Below are 17,543 nucleotides of genomic sequence, written 5' to 3'. Positions count from 1 at the left end.
GAAACAGACAGACCTAAGTGGGCAAAAATCTGGAAGATAGAATATAATGTGGGGTAATGTGAGGTTGTGCACCTTTGCAGATCGAAGAACTCATTATTTGAGCATCAAAAGACTTTAGAAAAGATACAACATCAAGGAATTTGGGAGTTCTTGTGCATAAATCTAAAAGGCCAGCGTCCATGTTCAGCGAGTAATAGGGAAGGCAAATGGATGTTAGCTGTTATTTTAAAATGGGATGAAGTATAAAAATAGGGATATTTTGCTAAAACTGTACAAGCCACTAATTAGCCTTGATCTGAAATACTGTGAACAGCTTAGCCCACTTACCCAAGATATACTGGAATCAGAGGTAGTCCAGTTATGGAGACATCTTATGAAGGTTGAGCAGGTAGGGCATGTACTCATCGAGTTTAGAAGAATGACAGGTAACGTCATTAAAGCAAAACATTCCTAGGAGACTTAGGAGTAGATGCTGAGTAGTTATTTCCTCTGAAACAGTCTAAGACCAGACAGCATAGTCTAAGAGTAAAGATCACCCATTTAAGGCAGAGATGAGGATTGTTTCCCCTCCCAATCTGTGGAATTCTTACTGCATAAGGCTAGAGGTTCAGTGTTTAAGTATATTCAAGGGTGAGATAGATAGATTCTTAAATCAAGGGTTATGGAATCAAGAGTTATGAAAGAAAAACAGGTAAAGTGGACTTGAAGATTATCAGATCAACCACTGAATAAGAAAAAGGAGACCAGATGAGCTAAGTGCCCACTTCAGTTCATCCATCATATGGGGGACGGAGGGGAGGGAGGGAGGGATTTGCAGAATTGTTCTTGCAGAAAGCTGGTATGGGTGTGAAATTTTCTTCTGTACCCTAACTATTCTATGGTTCAATAAAAGCAGTGGATTTCCCACCACAGAAATACAACAGGTCAGGCTTCACCAAACCTGGAATTTATCCAGACACCACAGCATATAATAAGGACATGTTGGCCTCAAAAGGAATGCAGCACATTCTCCAGAACATTAACAAGACTTCAAGGTTTGAAAGATTATAAAAAGCTTTCTTCTGTGAAACAGAGTAACTAGATGATTTGATAGATGTTTTCATGATTTAGAAAGAACCTCATTAATTAGATTAAGATAAAGTTCTTGCACTTATGGGGAAGCTTAGAGGGAACACAACAGTTAAATCAGAGCCAGGACATTTGACAGAGGTGTCAGAAGACACTTCTTGTAGTGTTTTATTTTAAATATGGAACTCTACCACAAAAGAGACAGACACCACTCATTGGAAAACATTTGAAAAATTTGAGATTGATAGATTTTTGCTATCCAAGCGAGTGAAGTTTTGGGGAGCCAAGACTGTTGGAAAGAGTTAGTATACAGTTCAGCTATAATTTCTTGAATGGTAGAAGAAACTTAATTTTTCACAACTTATTCGTGTTACTAAAACAAGTGATTAAAGTTGGGATTTTCCTGCCATGTATGAATAATCTATGCACCATCTTAATTAAAATAAATGCCCAGTAAGTTATGGAATTGGTTTGCAATGTTCAGAGAAATAAATGTTAAGACTGGATTAATCCCAAAGAATAATCTAAACGTATCAGTTTAACTAGTACTGTACTAATGTTTAAATACTGCACAAACCTGTGTGTTCTGGTAGTTGGCTTCAAATTGAGTTCCAGTCCCATTACAGACACCATAATGTTCAGAACTAGATTTGGTCTTGTATTCAATTGTAGTTGGGCCATTTTCTATATTAAATGGTTCCTTAGAAATGCCTTCATCTGACCAATTTAATACAGCTGTTGCAGCTGAAACAATCTCTGACGTACTTATGACATTATTATATACGGAAGAACTTTCAACGATACAAGATTTCGGGGTTGAACTCTCTATTCCGGTGATGATCTCATTTGGTGCCTCTACAAAACCATTTATAAGAGTTGCAGAATTCATCTGCACATTATTTACAGTACTGTTTGTATTGTATGCACAGTGTGCAGATTCACTGACAGGAACTCTGGCCTTTAACAGTTTATTTCTCATTCGTTTTCTCGTTTTACAGTCAGAAGAACACCTAATTGAAGAGTTGGTATTCATCTTGCTATTCTGGTGTGCATATGTAGCATGGCAATCTTCTGAATTATTGCAGTGACTGTTGGAGTTAGCTGAAACATTTAGCTCCTTGGGTTCTGAAGTGACCTGAAAGTCAAGCTTTTCTTTGCCAGACATATGAAGCAAACCATCCCCACTAATTAGGCAATATTTGGATATTCTGTCCTCAATAGACATGGAAAGTGCTTCTTCTGCCTGAACAACACCAGTTTCCCACTGTGTGTGCACTTTAACAGAAACCTGAAAACAAAAGAGAAGTCTCGAGTTAGCATAAAGCTTACAATGTAAAAGTAAACAATTACTATAATTTACTGACGGCACCGATCAAATGAGAGTATAAACATTAGCTTCAATCTACAGTTCTGTATAAGCAGTGCCACGATAAATCACTGGAATCTACAAGGACTGCTTTGTATTATGTGATGTAAATTGTGGGATATTCATTCAGAATTTGGATTTCTGGTTTTTGAGATAACAACTGATGGGTTTTCAGAATGCTTGAAGCGAATAATTAACTTTAAGCATTTCTGAAGGCATGGTGATTTCGTTCAAGAAAATGTGGAGGTATGGCTTTAGAATTACTGCGTTTTGTGCACCATAATTAGACTCTCATTTATTCGATTGCTTTGCATGGTAAATAGTGGCTCTCAAAATTTGAGATGTGTTCTGGACCTTGTTTTTATTTTAAAGCTTCAAGGGAACTGCCAAGAGTTCAGAGATTGTTTTAGTTTCACATTTGACTGAGTGGGACAGTACAGTGAAGTCCTTGGAATAGGACAGCTCAAAAAGTGTTCGTCAGACGGATGTACAGTGAATTAGATCTTGGAGTGAGAGTTGGTGTTAGTCACACACTACAGCATTGGTACAACTCCCACAAGGGATTATTTAAAGCTGAATCTATTTAAGCGGGTATGTGATGACTCCAGGAAAAAGCTATGTGCAGTTCTAGTCTAAGGGTTGAAGTCACAAGTGGCTATCAAATTTGTATTATAAAACAGATAGAGTATTCCAAATTATCATAATTTCTTTTGAAATAAACTTCTGTTTTACTGTTCAAGCAAAATCTGCAGCATTACAAACTTGCATTTCAGCAGATTACTCAACTAAAACCAAAACAAGTATGCTGTAACCAGCTAGCTTCCTGTCTGGGATATGATTTGTTTGGCAATAATAGGTGGGACCATAACAATAGCATAGTGAAATTTCACTGTCAACTATGAGATCATAGACGTCACACACAAAGAACTTAATTAACATTGAATGTGAAGTTACAAGTTATACTTGAATGTGGTAATTTAATTATTCAGCAAATCTAGGCATACTATCAACAAACAAACAAGGCTCAAACTGTAAAGATATCCATTGCTGCACCTGCTGAGAATCACTGATGTTCAGAATGAACCATGTCTGTAACAGCAACCAATTAAGTAACAGGTTTTTGTTTTGTTTCAACCATCAGCCACGCCTTAAAATAAAAAATCAATCATTTAATGAATTATTTGCCATCATCTCATCACATGCCTGCTGAGGCAATTATTTCATTGAAATGGTGGGGCAACACTGACCTAGTTCTATCCTTATTTATTCCAATAGACAAGGAATAGCCACCAATACCTTTAGCCATTTCTGCAGTTATCACTGCTGCTCTCCATGGATCTATCTCTGGACCCAGAACCTTATTCTATATGTTTTCGTCTTGGCAACAATTTTGCAAAATGTCATTTTCCACAATGTTAGCAACCTGAACATTTTTAGCCAACTCTGCAGCCATTCTAAGATCATTATTTTCCATAACAAATCACCCATCTCCTCGTGTCACCAAAACCCTTATCCATTCCTTTGTTACATTAAGATTTGACAATTCCAACCCATTTGTAGTTGTGAAAAGCTCAGTTTCTGAGTCCTATAGTACACCAAATGTCATTTACTCACGTTTGTTAATCTCCCTGCTAAATAGACCTTAATTTAAAATTCAAGCTACTCTGAAATACATCCAAGATCTGATATCCTCCTCTGTCTGTATTCTCCCCAGACTCACAGCAGGGATCTGTATCCATTCACTTGTAGAGTCTTGAGCATCCCCAATTTTTATCACTCCACCCTCAACTGCCATACCATTAGCTGTTTATAGCCAAAACTCTAAAATTGCCTCCAATAACCCAAAGACTCTCTACTTTTCTCTAAGACAGTGCTTACAGCCCAAACATTTAACCAAGATTTTGGTCAACTTCCTGAACTATTCCCTGTAAGGTGTAATGTCAAATTTTATTTTTTTAATGTTACAGGAAGGACCGAAGGTTGACTTATTATTTTGAAAACACTTAATGTTAGCAGCTTTTGAAGGTTTTTACAGGAAGAGAAATACAGTACAACTGTTAAATCAGTTTCTTTTTAAAAAAATTAGTCAATTTCAGAGTGTATCCAAGTGTATTGGATCTTTATTACTGATTGCTGCCTTCAGTGCAATAGGGGAGAAAAAAAAGGATAAAATCTCTCACACAGCACCTTGTTTCTATGCACATCAGTTTCCCCATTTTTGGCATTTCTTTGAACCAGCAGCTCATACTGATGTCTTCCTTCAAATGGTTCAACCACTGCTGAAGCAACCCAGGCGTGTTCAACAACGATGCCAAAAAAACGAACGTAATATTGTCGGCAGGGCCGCCTGCTGGGTTCTAATAAAAGCAAACATTAAAACAAACACGTCAGCAATCCAAAATGATTATCAAAGGTTTACTTAACTTTAGCTTCTGTGGCTTAATTTTACAAACACTGAAGTAAACATTTAATAAAGTGCCACCCTTTCCAATAAGTCATTGGTAATACAGAGCTTGAACACTGCTGCAAATAGACATTCTCTCACAGGACAATTTAAGAATAACAACGTAAATGCGAAAACAAATTTCACTGTATGAGATGATGATGATGATTGGTTGGCAAGTAGACCGATTGGTAGGGGTAATGCTATGGAGAATGAATCAGTTAGAGATGACTGACAGTTAAGTCCAAATCTGATGCTGAAATAGGGCAAACCAAAGCCATTCTGTAGAATAATAGCGAGCTCAATCACATTTCTACCTATATAAACTCAAACAGGCTGTTACGGTGGATCCGTATACGACCCCAATCTACCTCAGATAGCTTGGAAGGGAAAAGTATCTCAAATTTTTGAACAAGAGGTGAAACTAGCTGGTTCATGTTAGCACAATGCAGCAGCAACAAGTACAATGTTCACCACTACCAAGATGCTTCCATCAAGTCAAAAAGACATTTGGCCTACCACATTGAATTATGCAACATATAATTTTCAGTGCCATAGTGATAGTAGGTATGCAGGCTTTATGTCTGAAAGTTTAGCAGGAATTATCAAACAGCATATCTCTTCAGTTGTTTGCAATAAGGTATGACTCTACGTTAACCAGCCTTGTTTGTAAAACTTTATGCACAATGTGCTTCCACAACTGGACAGTATTTGCTAAGCAATCCAGTTTGCCAAGACATCTGCTGGCAACCAATTTATGAAGGGGAGAAAGTGAGGACTGCAGATGCTGGAGATCAGAGCTGAAAATGTGTTGCTGGAAAAGCGCAGCAGGTCAGGCAGCATCCAAGGAGCAGGAGAATCGACGTTTCGGGCATGAGCCCTTCTTCACGAATGAGCCTCTATGAGTTTCTGCTATGAGTCCAGAGATGGGTGAGCCCATGGGTGTGCCGTTGATTTGTTCATATATTTGGTTGTTGAATGTGAAGTGTGTTGTGAGGCACAGGTCCGGTAGTTTGAGTATGCCGTCTTTGTTGATAGATTCACTGTCCTGTTGTCTGTTCTGTATGTCCAGCAGGTTGGCTATTGTTTCTCTGGCTAGGGTATTGTCGATAGAGGTGAACAGTGCTGTTACATCAAATGAGACCATGGTTTCTTCCTTTGTCTATGTGTCTATTTCTGATGATGTCCAAGAATTCCTGTGTTGATTGTATGGATTGTCTGGATCCGCTGATCAGGTGTTTCAGTTTCTGCTGTAGGTCTTTAGCAAGTTTGTGAGATGGTGTCCCTGGTAGTGATACGATGGGTCTGAGTGGGATGTCTGGTTTGTGCACTTTAGGTAGTCCATAGAATCTGGGGTGTTGTTGCTTTCAGGTTTCATTCTTTGTAGGTCAAACCTGGTTATCTGTCCGTTTTTTTTGTCGGTTCCTCAGTGTGTTGTTTATCCTATTGGTGAGCTGTGGGGTGGGGTTCAAACTCCCTCTTTTGGTAGATGTTGGTATCTGCAAGTAGTTGTTGCACTTTTTGGATGTACTCTGCTTTGTCCAGGATAACCGTCATTCTGCCTTTGTCTGCCAAAATCATTTCTTTGTGATTTTAGTGCTTCCCTCTCCTTGGTGTTGAGGTTGTGTGTTTGGGTCAGATATGTGGATGACACCTTTGTAATCATTAAAAACACAGAAATAGAGAACACACACCGGATCATCAACGCCACACTCACAGGAAGCAGATTCACTAGAGAGGAAGAAAAGGACAACCAACTCCCATTCCTAGACGTGATGGTACAGAGAACACCTTACGGAGAATTCACCACAAAGGTATACAGGAAAGCCACACACACAGACCAAGTCCTAAACTACGAAAGCAACCACCCCAACACACACAAAAGAAGTTGCATCAAGACACTATTCAAAAGGGCCACAACACACTGCAGTACACCAGAACTGCAAAAAGAGGAAGAAGAACACCTATACAATGTATTCGCCAAAAACGGATACCCCCGCAATTTCATCAACAGATGCCTAAGGGAAAGACAACGGAACAAGGACATGCCACAACCCAAAGGACTAGCCACACTATCATACATCAAGAGCATTTCCGAACTGACAGCCAGACTACTGCGACTACTAGGACTCATAACAGCACACAAACCAACAGCCACTCTCAGACAACAACTCACCAGGACAAAGGACCCGATACCCAGCATGAGCAAAACCAATGTAGTGTACAAAATCCCATGCAAGGACTGTACAAAACACTACATAGGACAAACAGCAAGACAGCTAACAATCTGCATCCATGAACACCAACTAGCCACAAAACGACACGACCAGCTATCCTTAGTAGCCACACACACAGATGACAAGCAACATGAATTCGACTGGGACAACACTACTACTATAAGACAAGCCAAACAGAGAACAGCCAGGGAATTCCTAGAGGCATGGCATTCATCCACAGATTCAAATCAATAAGCACATCGATCTGGACCCAATATACCGACCACTGCAACGGACAGCTGGAACTGACAACCGGAAGCGGCAGATTCAAACCACTACAAATGCCGGAGGAAAGATCACAGAAGCGCTTCACAGGAGGCTCCCAAGCACTGAGGATGTCACCTAGACAGGGGACGAAACGTCTGCAACACAAATTCCCAGCTCGACGAACAGAACCACAACAACGAGCACCCGAGCTACAAATCTTCTCACAAACTTTGAATAGAAAATCATTTATTCAATATTGGCAGTAGCCAATTAAGATCAACATTTATTGCCCAATTTAGGTGGCGAGCATACGCAAGAGGGGGAATGGGACAGCTGACCTATTCATCCATGACAAGGTACACACAGAAGTCATTTTGGGAGGAATCCCCAGAATTGCGACCCACTGAAGGCAGTGTGACTTGGCAGATGAACTTGCATGCTCTCATGCATCTATTATCATTGCCATTCCAGATGGTAAAAATTGCAGGTATGGGAGGTGTGACAGAAGCAGCCTTTTCAAAAAAGAAAATAGTTCATGACTGTCAGCAAAGATATATCCCAGTGAGGAAGGAAGATTCTAGGAAGGGGATAAGTTGACCATAATAAACTAGGAAAGCTAAAGACAGCATCAAATTGAAAGAAAAGTATACAACGTAGCAAAGATTAGTGCTAAGTCAGAAGATTAGGAACATCTTCAAAGCCAACATAAGATGATCACAAAAATAGAGGGGGTGAAAGAAAAATAAACTCAGCAAACTAGCAAGTAACAAAGACACACCAACTAGAACACAGGCCCGCGTAGACTGAGTATTGTGAAACAAGAAAAGGACAAATTGATAATTTAGTTATGCAAGGGCCTTTGGGGAGGAGTGACCATAATATGATGAATTCTTCATTAAGACGGAGAGAGATGCGGCTGATTCTGAGAAGCATCCTTAACCTAAACAGAGAAAATGATGATGACATGGAGGTGCCATAAATTGGGTAGCGTCACTCAAAAGTACGACAGTGGACAGGCAATGACAAACATTAAGAGAAAAAAAGTAGCTGGAAGAATTGCAAAAATTGTTCTTTCCTGTCTTTCTTCCTAAAACAGGAAAGGGCTGGTCTCGGCTAACAAGGAAGTTCCAGATGGTATTAAATGCACATAAGGGGCATACAAATTGGCTAAAAAGAAACAGCAGCAGAACTGAGGATTGGGAGTAGTTTAGATATCAGCAAAGGGATTCATTAACAGGAGAGCAAAAGAAAGTACAAGGTTAAGTTTTCAAGGAACATACAAACTGATTGTAAAATCTGTTATGTGAAGAGAAAATGATTGGTGAAGACAAATGTAGATTAGATTATATTACAGTGTGGAAACAGGCCCTTCGGCCCAACAAGTCCACACCGACCCGCCGAAGCACAACCCACCCATACCCATACATTTACCCCTTACCTAACACTAGGGGCAATTTAGCATGGCCAATTCACCTGACCTGCACATCTTTGTGATTGTGGGAGGAAACCAGAGCACCCAGAGGAAACCCACACAGACGCGGGGAGAACGTGCAAACTCCACACAGTCAGTCACCTGAGGCGGGAATTGAACCTGGGTCCCTGACGCTGTGAGGCAGCAGTGCTAACCACTGTGCCACTGTGCCGCCCACCGGCACTTACAACCTGAAACCGGGAAAGTTACAATGGGAAATAAAGAGATGTCAGATCAATTAAACACATAATTTGGTTCCATGCTCAAAGGAGGAAATGAAGAACATCCCAAAAATGTGGGAAACAATCTAGAGAGGAACTGAAGAAAATCAGTATCAGTAGGAAAACAACATTAGGGATTAAAGGCTGACAAATACGAGGTTCCAACAAACTACACATCAGAGTAGGTAGGGAAATGGCTGTAGAAATAGCAAATGCATTTGTGGTCATCTTTGAAGAGTCCATGAACTCTGGAACATTCCTATGGATTTAAGGGTAGATCAAAGAATTTTTTTTTTAAAAAAAGTAGACACAAAATAGGGATTTAAATTGACTGGTTAGCTTGACATTGATAGTAGGAAAAATGTTAGAATCCATAATAAGATTTAATGGCACAGCATTTGGAAAACAGTGACAGAATCAAATAAACAGACAGCTTAAGTTTATGAAAAAGAAAACACAGTTTAAAAATACATTGGAATTTTCAGAATGTAGAGTTGATAAAGGGGGTGGCAGGGGAAATCACAGGATGTTATTTACTTGGGCTTTCAGAAGACGTTCGATAGCATCCTCCACTGAACCACAAGATCATATTAACTAGGAACTGGGAGTCAGCCATTTGGCCCCTCAAGCCTGTTGTGCCATTCAATTGGATCATGGGTGATCTGACACTCTTCACATTCACTTTCCTGCATTGTTCTCATAAACAGATTCTCCTAGTGATCAAGAATCCCTGCCAGTTTTAAATATACACGTGGAGTGTGCCATGTACTTCTCTATGACAAGGTATTCCAAAGACTCAACCCTCAATGTTTCATTTCAGTGTTAAATTAGTGCTGCTTAATTCTGAGACTATGCCCTCTGGTCCTAGACAACTATGAGCAGAAACATCACAGCATTCAGCCTCCCCTCTGGGTAATCTAAGATGGAGGATGGGAAAAGTTTCTGGCTGTAACAGCTGCTCCTTTTTTGAGGTATTTTATGTGCTGGAGGTGATTTCCTCAAATTCCAGGAGCAGCAATTACTGTTTTATTGTTTTGGAAACAGCAGTTTTAAAAGGGAGGAGGACAGACAACAAAGGAGGCAGATGGAGAGAGAGAGAGAGAGAGAGAGAGAGAGAGAGAGAGAGAGAGAGAGAGAGAGAGAGAGAGAGAGAGAGAGAAAGAAAGAGATGAGGCAGTGTTTGTAGAGGAATAAGACGGTGTTAATTTCTGGGTCTGTAGATTGTGAAGGAGCAAAAATGGCATTTAGTAGAGTGATATGTACTTCTCGTCAGATGTGGGAGTTTAAAGAGTTTAAGGTTACTGCGGATTAAATCTGCCATAAATGCTGTTGGATGCGAATATTATCAGATCGAATGGATTGGTTGGAGAGACAGTTAGAAGCAATGAGGAATTTGCAACAGCAACAGTTTGTGATGGATGGCAGTTATAGGAAGGGGGGAAAAAGGCTCATAGATGGGTGAAACTCCAGGAAAGGTAAGAGAGGTAGGCACCAAGTGCAAGTGTCTTTTGGGGATATACCCATTTCAAACAGAAATGCTGGTTGGAAAATGTAGAGGGTGATGGATTCTCAGGGGAACGTAGCACGAACAGCCAAGTTTCTGGTATTGAGACTGGCTCTAATGCAACGAGGAGTATGCCGGCTTCCAAGAGATCAATTGTGTTCGGGGACTCTCTAGTCCGAGGTACAGACAGACATTTCTGTAGCCAGTGAAAAATCGGAAAGGTGTTTTGCTTCCCTGGTGCCAGGATCAAGGATGTCTCAGAGAGGGTGCATAATGTTCTCAAAGGAAGAGGGGCCAGCAAAAGGTCATTGTCCACATTGGAACCAATGAGATAGGAAGGAAAAGGTTGAGATTCTGAAGGGAGACTACGGAGAGTAAGGCAGGAATTTAAAAAGATCCTCAAGAGTAGTAATATCTGGATTACTCTCGGTGCTACGAGCTAGTGAGGGCAGGAATGGGAGGATAGAACAGATGAATGCATGGTTGAGGAGCTGGTGTACGGGAGAAGCATTCATTTTTTTGGATCATTGGAATCACTTTTAGGGTAGAAGTGACCTGTACAAGAAGGACGGATTGCACCTAAATTGGAAGGGGACTAATATACTAGCGGGGAAATTTGCGAGCGCTGCTCGGGCGAATTTAAACTAGTAGGGCCGGGGGGGGGGGGGGGGGGGGGGGGGGGGGGGGTAAAGAGATGGGAACCAGGGAGGTAGTGAGGAAAGAGATCAATCTGAGACTGGTATAGTTGAGAACAGAAGTGAGTCAAACAAATAGTCAGGGCAGGCAGAGAGAAGGTAGGACGAATAAATTAAACTGCATTTATTGCAATGCAAAGGGTCTAACTGGGAAGGCAAATGGACTCAGAGCATGGTTAGGAACATGGGACTGGGATATCATAACAATTACAGAAACATGGCTCAGGAATGGGCAGGACTGGCAGCTTAATGTTTCAGGATACAAATGCTACAGGGAGGAGGGAAAGGGAGGCAAGAGAAGAGGGGGAAGTGGCGTTTTTGGTAAGGGATAGCATTACAGAAATACATCTAGGGAAGTTATTTGGGTGGAACTGAGAAAGAAGAAAGGGATAATCACCTTATTGGGATTGTATTATAGACCCCTAATATTCAGACGGAAATTGAGGAACAAACTTGCAATGAGATCTCAGCTGTCTGTAAGAATAATAGGGTGGTTATGGTAGGGGATTTTAACTTTCCAAACAGACTGGGACTGCCATGATGTTAAAGGTTTAGATGGAGAGGAATTTGTTAAGTGTGTACAAGACAATTTTCTGATTCAGTATGTGGATGTACCTCCTAGAGAAGGTGCAAAACTTGACCTACTCTTGGGAAATAAGGCAGGGCAGGTGACTGAGGTGTTAGTGGGGGAAGCATTTGGGGCCAGCAACCATAATTCTATTAGATTTAAAATAGCGATGGAAAAAGGATAGACCAGGTCTAAAAGTTGAAGTTCTAAACTGGAGAAAGGTCAATTTTGACGGTATTATGCAAGAATTTTCGAAAGCTTATTGGGGGCAGATGTTTGCAGGTAAAGGTGGATAAATCCCCAGGACCTGATCAGGTGTACCCTCGAACTCTGTGGGAAGCTAGAGAAGTGATTGCTGGGCCTCTTGCTGAGGTATTTGTATCATCAATAGTCGCAGGTAAGTTGCCAGAAAACTGGAGGTTGGCTTACATGGTGCCACTGTTTAAGGGTGGTAAGGACAAGCCAGGGAACTATAGACCAGTGAGCCTGACATTGGTGGTGAGCAAGTTGTTGGAGGGAATCCTGAGGGACAGGATGTACATGTAGTTAGAAAGGCAAGGACTGATTAGGGATAGTCAACATGGCTTTATGCATGGGAAATCATGTCTTACAAACTTGATTGAGTTTTTTGAGGAAGTTACAAAGAGGATTGATGAGGGCAGAGCAGTAGATGTGATCCATATGGACTTCAGTAAGGCGTTCGACAAGGTCCCCCATGGGAGACTGATTAGCAAGGTTAGATCTCATGGACAACAGGGAGAACTAGCCATTTGGATACTTAACTGGGTCAAAAGGTAGAATACAGAGGTGGTGGAGGGCTGTTTTTCAGACTGGAGGCCTGTGACCAATGCCACAAGGATCAGTGCTGGGTCCTCTACTTTTTATCATTTACATAAATAATTTAGATGCGAGCATAAGAGGTACAGTTAGTAAGTTTGCAGATGACACAAAAATTGGAGGTGTAGTGGCAAATGGAGTTTAATTCAGGTAAGTGAGAGGTGCTGCATTTTGGGAAAACAAATCTTAGCAGGACTTATACACTTAAGGGCAAGGTCCTAGGGAGTGTTGCTGAACTAAGAGATCTTGGAGTGCAGGTTCATAGCTCCTTGAAAGTGGAGTCACAGGTAGATAGGATAGTGAAGGTGGTGTTTGGTATGCTTTCCTTTATTGGTCAGAGTATTGAGTACAGGAGTGGGGAGGTCATGTTGCAGCTGTACAGGACATTGGTTAGGCCACTGTTGGAATATTGCATGCAATTCTGGTCTCCTTCCTGTCAGAAAGATGTTGTGAAACTCGAAAGGGTTCAGAAAAGATTTAGATTAGATTACTTACAGTGTGGAAACAGGCCCTTCGGCCCAACAAGTCCACACCGCCCCGCCGAAGCACAAACCACCCATACCCCTACATCTACCCCTTATCTAACACAACGGGCAATTTAGCATGGCCAATTCACCTGACCTGCACATCTTTGGAGTGTGGGAGGAAACCGGAGCACCCAGAGGAAACCCATGCAGACACGGGGAGAATGTGCAAACTCCTCCACACAGTCAGTCACCTGAGGGGGGAATTGAACCCGGGTGTCTGGCGCTGTGAGGCAAAAGTGCTAACCACTGTGCCACCATGCCGCCCTTACAAGGATGTTGCCAGGGTTGGAGGATTTGAGCTATAGGGAGAGGCTGAACAGGCTGGGGCTGTTTTCCCTGGAGCGTCGGAGGTTGAGGGGTGACCTTATAAAGGTTTTCAAAATTATGAGGGGGCATGGACAGGGTAAATAGGCAAAGTCTTTTCCCTGGGGTCGGGGGGTCCAGAACTACAGGGCATAGACTTAGGGTGAGAGGGGAAAGGTATAAAAGAGATCCAAGGGGCAACTTTTTCACGCAGAGGGTGGTACGGGTATGGAATGAGTTGCCAGAGGAAGTGGTGGAGGTTGGTACTATTGCAACAATACCCATATGAATAGGAAGGGTTTGGAGGGATATGGGCTGGGTGCTGGCAGGTGGGACTAGATTAGGTTGGAATATCTGGTCAGCATGGATGGGTTGGGCCGAAGATTCTGTTTCCATGGTGTACATCTCTGACTCTGTCAAGCCCCTTATGAAACCTGTTTACCTCAGAGATCACAGAGAATCCCAATGTCTTTAACCTTTGCTCATAAGACAAACCCTCCATAGTAGGAATCATCTTTGTGAGCCTTCTCTGAATTGCCTCGATTTAAATAATATTTTTACTTAAATAGGGTGACCAAAACTTTCAACAATACTCCAGATGTGGTCTCACCAGCAGCTCGTACAACTGCACTAAAACATCTCTGCCCTTATACTCCAATCCCCTTGAAATAAAGGCCAATATTCCATTAGCCTTCCTGATCACCAGCTGCACCTGGATTCTAGCTTTTGTGTTTTATGCACAAATACCCCCCAAGTCCCTTTGTGTTGCAGCTTTCTGCAGGTTTTCCTCCATTTAAATAATATTCTATTCTTTTGTTCCATTCCAAAGTGAACAAGTTCACAATTTCCCACATAACACAGTACACTATTTGTTAACTTTTTGCATTCTTAATTAACCTATCAATATCTCTCCACAAACTGTTCCAACCATTTCTCATCCTGCCTTTCCACTTATTTGCAACATCTGCAAATTTGGCAATAGTACACATGGTTAATAAACAGTTGGAGGTCAAGCACAGACCCTTGTGAAATCCCAATGGTCACAGGTTGCCAACCTGAAAAAGAACCCCTTATCCCCACTTGCTGTTTCATGCCCATTAACCAATTCTCTCTACATACCAATAGTACCTCCAATGCTGTGGCTCTTATCCCGTGAGTTAACATTGATGGGTACCTTGACGAACCCCTTTATGTTCAAATACAACCCATTTACTGGTTCCCCTCTATCTGCTATGAAGGGGACATCCTCAAAAAAAACTAATAAAATTAGTCAGACCTGATTTCTCTTTCATATAGCCATGCTCACTCTGTTTTATTAGATGATCTTCCAAATTTTCTATGACTTCCTTAAAATCGATTCCTGCACTTTTCCAACAATAGACGTTAGATTAATCAGCCTATATAGTTACCCACTTTTTGTCTTCCCTTTTTGAATTGGGATGCCCATATTGGCAATTTTCCAACCCTCTGGCACTTCCTCAGAATCCAAGGATTTTTAGAAAAATACAACCAATATATCCATTTCTGTTAGTATCCTAGTGAGCAAGCCATCAAGGCTGGGGACTTCTGTTTTTAGCCCCATTAGTTTGGCTAGTACTACTTTGCTAGCAATAGCGATTATACTTCATCCCTCCTCCATATCCTTTAGCTTAATGGGATATTCATAGCATTCCAATGTAATGACTGATGCAAAATGTCTCTTTAATTTTTCTGCCATTTCCTTTTTTGCCATAACCACCTCACGAGGGGCCTATGTTTTTCTCCATAACTATCTTCTAAGACACCTATATTCAGTGACCTCTTGTTTCCTTTCATATATTTAAGACCGTAAAACATAAGGTTGGAAGCAAGGCCATTCAGCCAATTGAGTCCACTCCACCATTTACCCACACTCTTCCCGTAACCCTTAATTCCTTGCGAGATCAAGGATTTATCAATCTCTGCCTTGAAGACACCCAACTTCCTGGCCTCCACTAACGCTCCGCGGCATTGAATTCCATAGGCCCACCACTCTCTGGCTGGAGAAATGTCTCATTTCTGTTCTAAATTGACCCCCTCTGATTTTAAGGCTATGCCCACAGGTCCTAGTCTCCCCGCCTAACGGAAACAACTTCGCAGCGCCCACTCTTTTCAAGACATGCATTATTTTGTTAAGTTTCTATTAGATCTCCCTTCAACCTTCTAAACTCTAAAGAATACAATCCCAGGATCCTTAGCCAATCATATGTTAGGCCTACCATTCCAAGGATCATGCATGTGAATCTCCGTTGGACATGCTCCACTACCAGTATGTCGTTCCTGAGGTGTGGGGCCCAAATTTGGACACAATATTCTAAATGGGACCTAACTAGAGCTTTATAAAGTCTCAGAAACACATCCCTGCTTTTATATTCCAACCCTCTCGAGATAAATGACAACATTACATTTGCTTTCTTAACCATGGACTCAACCTGCAAATCAACCTTTCGAGAATCCTGGACTAGCATGCCCAGATTCCATTGTACTTTGACTTTATGAATTTTCTCACCGTTTAAAAAATAATAGTCCATGCCTGTATTCTTTTTTCCGAAATGCAAGACCTCGCACTTGCTCACGTTGAATTTCATCAGCCATTTCCTGGACCACTCTCTTAAAACTGTCTAAATCTTTCTGCTGCCTCTCCACCTCCTCAGTACTATCTGCCTGTCCGCCTAACTTTGTATCATCGGCGAATTTCGCCAGAATGTCCTGTGTCCCTTCATCCAGATCATTAATAAAGTGAACAAGATGAGGCCCCAACACTGAACCCTGAAGGACACCACTTGTCACTAGCTGCCATTCCAAAAAAGAAGTTTTTATCCCAACACTCTGCCTTCTGTCAGACAGCCAAATCTCAATCCATGCCAGTAGCTCACCTTGAACACCATGGGCCCTGACCTTACTCAGCAGCCTCCCGTGAGGCACCTTATTAAAGGCTTTTGAAAGTCTAGATAGATGACATCCCCTGGATTTCCCTGGTCTAACCTACTTGTTACCTCTTCAAAGATTCTAACAGGTTGTCAGGCACGACTTCCCCTTACTAAGGTCTAATCTGACACTACACTTCCAAGAATTTAGAAATCTTATCCTTAACGATGGATTCTAGACTTTTACCTACAACAGAGGTTAGGCTAATTGGCCTATAATTTTCCATCTTTTGCCTTGATCCTTTCTTGAACAAGGGTTATAACAGCGATTATCCAATCATCTGGAACTTGCCCAGACTCTGGTGATTTTTGAAAGATTACAACCAACACCTCTGCTATTTCCTCAGCCACCTCCCTCAGAACTCTCGGGTGTAGCTCTTTGAGGCCAGAAGATTTATCTATTTTTAGACCTTTTAGCTTTTCTAACCCTTTCTAATAGCTACCATAGTCCACTCTGCCCTGACTCTCCTTAATTGTTGGGACATTGTGTCAGTGTTCACAGTGGAAGACATGAGTAAAGTATTTAAGTTCTTCAGCTATTTCCTTATCTCCCATCACAAACCTTCCAGCATCAAGTTGGAGTGGCCCAATTTCTACTTTTGCCTCTCATGTGTTTTTTACGTATTGAAAGAAACTTTTACTATCATTTCTAATATTACTGGCTAGCTTACCCTCATATTTGATCCTCTCCTTCCTTATTTCTTTCTTTGTTATCCTCTTTGTTTGTAGTCGTTCCAATCTTCTGATTTCCTAATGCTCTTGGTCACTTCATAGGCACTCTCTTTTTTTCTTTGATGCATTTTCTGACTTCATCAGCCATGGCTGTCTAACCCCTCCCTGGATTATTTTTCTTTTCTTTGTGATGAACCGCTGTACTGCATCCTCAACTACACCCAGAAACTCCAGCCATTTTTGCTCTGTCTTCCCCACTACGCTCTGCTTCCAGTCGATGTTCGTCAGCTCCTCTCTCATGCCCTGTAATTACCTTTATTCAACTGTAACACCATTACATCCGATTTTGCCTTCTCTCTTTCAAACTGCAGACTGAACTCTACCCTATTATGATTGCTGCATCCTAAACACCCCCTTACTTTAAGCTCTTTTATAAAGTC

The 17,543-nt window shown here is 41.4% G+C and overlaps 1 protein-coding gene across 5 annotated transcripts in view; it reads right to left on the bottom strand.

Moving 5' to 3' along the window:
• Window positions 1-17,543, bottom strand: part of nsd1a (nuclear receptor binding SET domain protein 1a) — a 238,012-nt gene that overhangs the window by 158,789 nt on the left and 61,680 nt on the right. For all 5 annotated transcript variants that reach the window (XR_011963528.1, XM_072591225.1, XM_072591226.1 and 2 more), the window contains exons 4-5: window positions 4,622-4,791; window positions 1,646-2,356 (exon numbers count right to left, since the gene is read on the bottom strand). Coding sequence is in view for 4 of the 5 variants with exons in the window: in XM_072591225.1 (XP_072447326.1) it covers window positions 1,646-2,356; window positions 4,622-4,791 (881 nt within the window). In the remaining variant the exon portion in view is untranslated. The remainder of the gene's footprint in view (window positions 1-1,645; window positions 2,357-4,621; window positions 4,792-17,543) is intronic.

This window comes from Chiloscyllium punctatum, chromosome 20 (genome assembly GCF_047496795.1).
Source record: "Chiloscyllium punctatum isolate Juve2018m chromosome 20, sChiPun1.3, whole genome shotgun sequence".
Taxonomy (NCBI): domain Eukaryota; kingdom Metazoa; phylum Chordata; class Chondrichthyes; order Orectolobiformes; family Hemiscylliidae; genus Chiloscyllium; species Chiloscyllium punctatum.
The sequence above is the reverse complement of the archived record's forward strand: the minus strand, read 5'-3'. Positions and strand labels throughout refer to the sequence as shown.